Genomic DNA, 6,000 nt, shown 5'->3' with positions numbered 1-6,000 from the left:
ACTCTAGCTCACAACACAAAACTAGATTTGACACAGGGGCAGGCCTTTATAATGTTAGTTGATATTGTGCACTTTCAGAAGAATGTGTATTAAATGATCACAAACCAGACACTAGGAACAGGAGCTGCACTGATCGCAGATACAGTGTTTCATTGTGTTTGAGATGATGTGTGTGTGTTGGTGGACAGTGTCTGTAGGAGTAGGCGGTGAAGGTTCAGGTTCAGGTGTTTTATTGTTACAGTGTGTTTTTTTTTTTTGCAGTTTTAGAGATATTTCCCGTTGTTTAATAAAGTAGTGTAAACATCTCACTGTCTTTCTCTCTCACTCAAACACAAACACAAGGGTTGAGTTTCGCACAGAATGACAAATAAGTCCAATAACAACAGAACAGTTCCTGCCAACCTCATCTTTCTACTGAAACCTACAATAGCTGTTCGGCTACTTCCGCGCAGGCGCACAATGAGCGACAGTCGGGCTACCAAACTGGTCAAACAGCGGGTGTGAAAATGGTAGGTAACCAAAATAAACACAAACCCGGGCATTGGTTTTTGGTGCCATTATGGCTTACCTTGAAGACTATTGTCGTGTTATTAAAGTACATGCTGTGTCGCGTTGTGGGAAGCCTACAATGATCAGCTCCTTGTGTTCGCTGCTAATACAGGGAAGGTCAGTTCATGTTTTGAGAGCAGCTAGCTAGCTTACACGTCCCTTTTTTTGGCAACTTCGGCTGTGAGCTGGTCAGTCGTTGGACCTCAAAGACAGACACACACAGGGTCGTTTGACTCACATCCTGGCAAATCCATAACCACACTGACAGCCTATTCCTGTGATACTATCCCCATCGTTAATGTCAGGGATACATTCTGGCTAACTGAGCTAACGTTAGCCAGTATAAGTTACTAGCCGGTGGTATGTAGGTAATGCTAACCTAACGTTACCCATCTGGTCGCACAGTAATCCGTGCTGTCTGAACAGCAGCCAGCCACAGACACTTTGTCTTCGTGTTGTCGTTATTAACAGAAATCTGTAGCTGTCGGTGAAGTCATTAGCAGCTCGGTGAGCTCACAGAGTTTTTTTAGTCTCCGGTTTCAGGAAATGCTGCTCCTCAGTGAAGCGAGTGATCAGATAGTGCAGCTGGTGGGGGGATGTTTCAGGATAATATCGACGAGGGCTGGATTATAAGATTATTCTTATTATCAATCAGTCTGCTCTTTGTTTACTCACTTTATCGTTTGGTCTGCAGTATGCACAACATATATGTGCATCACAGTTTATAGAGCCCTATAAAGGGGACTGGTCAGATTGATTGATTGTTTGGTCCAAAATCCAAATATATGCATTTTACTGTCATAAAAAGACATTTGAGCTGCTGACCTCTGGTGTTCTGACATTTTTACTTTTAAAAAATAACTTGAAATTTGGTTTTAAGTATGACAGTGACTTTAAAGCTAACTGTTTATTACTGGTCTTTAATGGCTGTGTTACAAATTAAAGGTCCAGTGTGTAAAATTTAGGAGGATCTATTGGCAGAACTTTAATATAATATTCAAAGGTATGTTTTCATTAGTGTGTAATCACCTGAAAATAAGAATTAGTTTTGTTTCGTTAGAATGAGCTGTTTCTACAGAGGGTAGCCCAGAACAGATAAACCAAACTCTGGCTCTAGATAGGGCCATTAGTGTTTTTCTTGAGTTTCACAGCCACCGTAGTTTCTCCTACACGCTTGAAAGGCTGAGCTGTAACTTCAGCACTATAATAATACACACTGGTCCTTTAATGATACATTATTATGAAATTAGCTTGACTGGCTCTACCTTAGTGAAATGTACACTGCCATTTAATTATTACATTCATAGCCGAGTTCAATTTGCAAGTTACAAGCACTTATGTGCACAAGTGTAGTTTCTTTTTTAAAAACCCTAAAATATCCTTAAACATATATAAAGTATTTTGATAAAAGTGTTAAATAAATACTTTTATTTTTTTAAATCTTGCCTAGTATATCTGGCAGGGTGCTTGTGTTACACTCCAGACTTGTTGCACCTCTAGGTCCCGGTGATGGCATCCCATTTCCCTACTCATGTTACATCTATGACTGTAGTTATCTGAGGGGCCCTCCTGGGTACAGCATGTGCTTTGAGAATCCACAACGTCCCCCTTCAGAAAAGCCCATATTGCTCTTGGACTGGGACATAATTACCACCACAGCGTCTGGGCTCACCACCACCTATAATGTGTGTTTGTCAGTGTGACAGACTAACTTTTCAAATTTGTGTCAGAGCGTTTTCAGCGTGTCTCCCGGTCTTTTCTGTCCTCTTAACTGTTGCCTGAATGCCTGTAGATGTGTGTGTCTCACTGTGTGTTTTTGTGTGTCTGTCGCTCTGCGTTTGCTTGTTGTTGTCTGTATTCCCTGGTCTGATCGCACCTGTGTCTGACAGCCCCTGTCCTGTGTTTGCACAGCATAAGCTGAAGTCTTCGCAGAGGGACAAGGTACGGCAGTTCATGTCCTTCACACAGGCTGGGGAGAAGACAGCTGTGTACTGCCTCACACAGAATGACTGGAAACTAGAAGTTGCCACCGACAACTACTTTCAGAACCCAGATCTCTATTGTAAGGAATCCATGAAAACGTCAGTAGACCGAAAAAAGCTGGAGCAGCTCTACAATCGCTATAAAGGTAATAGTCTTTTACGCTGTAACTTTAAATAATTAAGGACAGAGTTTTTCCAAAAACTAATGTATTATTCAAAAGCTATAGACACAACTTGTTTTCAAGAGGTGTCCTTGTAACTGTTCTTTTTTTTTATTTATATAGATCCTCAGGAAGAGAATAAGATTGGGATTGATGGGATCCAGCAGTTTTGTGATGACCTCTCGCTGGATCCGGCCAGCATTACTGTGCTGGTTGTCGCGTGGAAGTTTCGCGCTGCCACTCAGTGCGAGTTCACCAAGAAGGAGTTTCTGGATGGAATGACAGAGCTTGGGTGAGTGTTGATATCAACAGCGTGTGACGTGCTCCAAAGTGGGACATAAACACTGTGCCCAGAAGTATCTTCGCTTGGTGGTTCTCTTACTGGAGCTCCAGGGAGGGAAGGCTGTCTATATATAGACCCACTCAGCCACAGCTTGAGTATTCTGTGTCTTTGTGGAATGACTCAATGGAAGAACTGCAGTGTTTTGACTTTTGGGATTCATATCATGTGGCAAAGTTAACTTCAGCCAATTTGTCATCAGCATGAAGACAAGTCGTGTTACAACTGGTTGGAGTGTCTGTGTGTATTCAATTAGATTGTGTTTGTTTATTTAATGCTCAAACTGTCTACTTTTATAGGTGTGACAGCCCAGAAAAACTGAAGGCCCTTTTGCCAAGATTAGAGCAGGAGCTCAAAGATAGCGGGAAGTTCAAGGACTTCTACCAGTTCACCTTTAACTTTGCCAAAAATCCTGGACAGAAGGGTTTAGGTAAGAAGAGTGACAATAACAACAACAACTTGCTGAATGGTGTCAAAATTACAAACTTGTAAAGTGTTCTGCTTTTTGTCTGTGTTACAGACTTGGAGATGGCCGTAGCCTACTGGAACCTGGTTCTGTCAGGACGATTTAAGTTCCTTGATCTTTGGAATAGATTCCTTTTGGTGAGTAAAAGAAGTGAAATACGGGACAAACCTATCAAATACTCTGGATTGGTTTCTGCGCCTATACTGACCTAAATATATATATAAAATAAAGCACAAATTTACGGTATTGGACATGACGTGACTGACTGACTGCTATTAGTTACATTCATCAAGTCATGGCAGGTTGTTTTTATGGCCAGAGTAATCTCTTGCTTTGTTTTACCTTACGATACCAAAAGGTTCTGTACAGTTACGAAGAGTTATTAAATCTGAGGAAAAAGGGAGAGAGAGTGGTACTCTGTATCATCAGATACCATGAGTTTGAGGTATCGGAATTGATATCAGGTGAGTAATAGCTTTTGATGATGCATCCCTCGTTGAAATCCATTTGGCCCAGTGATGGGGAACTTGGCTAAAGCTGTGCCAGCTTTCGTTACACCTCGCTGATTAACACAAACTCAGTCAAAGAGGGGGATCAGTGGGTGTAACCAGATGGTGTTTTCGGTTTGAATGGAAACCTGCATACTCTAGGACCTCCAGAATACATGCTGTTCCATCAGTAATTAACACTACACTGTTATAATGGCAAACATGTCAACTCTTTTTGTTTATAGACTTGTGTGAAACTGTGTTTATACACCAATATGTTCACCAGCACTTGTTAATTACAGGAACACCATAAACGATCCATCCCAAAGGACACATGGAACCTCTTGTTGGACTTTGGTAACATGATTGCAGATGACATGTCAAACTATGACGAAGAGGGTGAGTTTGGAATAACTCCTAAATCCAGTTGCTTTCTACGTAATGTGAATGTGGACTTTGAAAATCATTGTGATGCTAATGATATCTTGGTGTTTCTTCCTCAGGAGCGTGGCCAGTCCTTATAGATGATTTTGTGGAATTTGCTCGACCGATTGTAACAGGATCAAAACGCAAAACTCTCTAAATACAATCCCAACTCTGGAAAGCCAGAACGTTGTTTCTTTTACAGTGACTTCATAGGTTTTTTTAAGACTTGTACAAAAAAAGTGAAAATTGTAGACTTCAGAGAGGAAACAGAAGCACTTGAAACTGTCAGGAAACCACCTTTCAGGGAGCTGAGTAAAAACTATGAGAACAGCTGGCCACTTTTTTTGTCCTCACGAGACTGGGGCGTCATATGGACATTGCCAGATTCACCTCCGTCTCTCCTGCTGGATTCTCAGTATCCTGGAAGCCCCTCTGATCTGCTCCCAGGAGGAGCACTACCTGTCAGGCCACAGCCCTGTAAGTGGGGATGGACACAGCACTGAGAGGAGGTTCGCTGGCTGTGTGTACTCTAAAGGGACTGGAGAGGAGAAAACGGTGTGTTTTAAGATTCTTCCTAGTCGGCTTTGTTTTGTTATATGAAGCTCTGAGTGACTGTGCAAAGTTCCCATGTCTTACTCTAACTTTGGGACAGAGTGCTCACTACACCAGCACCAACAGAACTGTTGCAGTTTTTACTGTACATACTGTATCTATTGGGACAGTTTACAAAGAGAGCTATATGAAGAAATAATATAAATATGTTCAATTTATAAATGCAAAAGATGATTCTTTTATGTACAGTAAATGCTAAGATCTCTAACGGGATGCCTCAATATCGTGAATGATATGCTGTTGGTTTAATTATTAGGTGGATCTGTCAAGTCATGGAATTGTGAACATCTCATTGAAAGCATGTTAAACACATTTTACGTCGCCTCGGGCTGGTTTCACAAATACATTTTCACTCGAGTAAAGGCAGTGCTTTAATTTAGATAATTGATATTGGTTTGTGGTATTCATTTGTCAGGTTAATCTCAATTGGGAGTGGGTCTTGAATCCTAAATTGACCGTAGTCATTCTGATCCACAGTACCACCGCTTTGTTTTCAAAAGATAATTACTTTCTAACTGTTGAGGAAAGAGTTTTGTTTTTATTCAGGGGATCCCTCCGAAATATTATTGATGCTAAAGTGACTATTGAGCAGCATTTAAGTGAAATTTAAAGTTACAGACCCTTAATGCATGGCACATATCTGTATGTTATGGCAGTGCGAAGCTCTTAGTTCAGAAGCCAGGACACTAAAGAGGGCAACAACAGGACGACAAAGTAAGCCTTAAGAATAAATATCTCTGTTCAATATTTATGTTTCTGTTCAAGCCCATCTGTCCAGTGTTACTGAAGGTAGTGAAATTAGAATATATTGTTGATACATCATGTAAGTAGCCTAAGTATATTGTTCATTTAAGAAAGATGAATAAAGCATGAATTTTTCCAGAATCATACATGTAAATAGTTATTTTGTTGTTGACGGGTTAGACGATAGACACACGACATACAGACAGTATATCACAACAGTGTAGCTGCTTAG

General features: G+C 40.8%; 1 protein-coding gene across 3 annotated transcripts; it reads left to right on the top strand.

The window, feature by feature from the left end:
* The first annotated feature begins 396 nt into the window (after positions 1 to 396).
* Positions 397 to 5,909, top strand: dcun1d2a (DCN1, defective in cullin neddylation 1, domain containing 2a). Of its 3 annotated transcripts, none has more exons than XM_051404955.1 (7): positions 397 to 509; positions 2,461 to 2,677; positions 2,816 to 2,984; positions 3,332 to 3,462; positions 3,553 to 3,635; positions 4,289 to 4,385; positions 4,490 to 5,909. In XM_051404955.1, the coding sequence occupies exons 1-7, from the start codon at positions 507 to 509 to the stop codon at positions 4,567 to 4,569; spliced, it is 780 nt and encodes a 259-aa protein (XP_051260915.1). In that variant the 5' UTR covers positions 397 to 506; the 3' UTR covers positions 4,570 to 5,909. The 3 variants fall into 3 exon arrangements, with proteins under 3 accessions (XP_051260915.1, XP_051260914.1, XP_051260913.1); XM_051404954.1 differs by lacking the exon at positions 397 to 509 and adding an exon at positions 2,124 to 2,234; XM_051404953.1 differs by lacking the exon at positions 397 to 509 and having other exon boundaries at positions 2,248 to 2,677.
* The last annotated feature ends 91 nt before the right edge of the window (positions 5,910 to 6,000 follow it).

This window comes from Dicentrarchus labrax, unplaced genomic scaffold (assembly GCF_905237075.1).
Source record: "Dicentrarchus labrax unplaced genomic scaffold, dlabrax2021, whole genome shotgun sequence".
NCBI lineage: Eukaryota > Metazoa > Chordata > Actinopteri > Moronidae > Dicentrarchus > Dicentrarchus labrax.
Note: the sequence above shows the minus strand (reverse complement) of the source record. Positions and strands in the feature narration are given on the sequence as shown.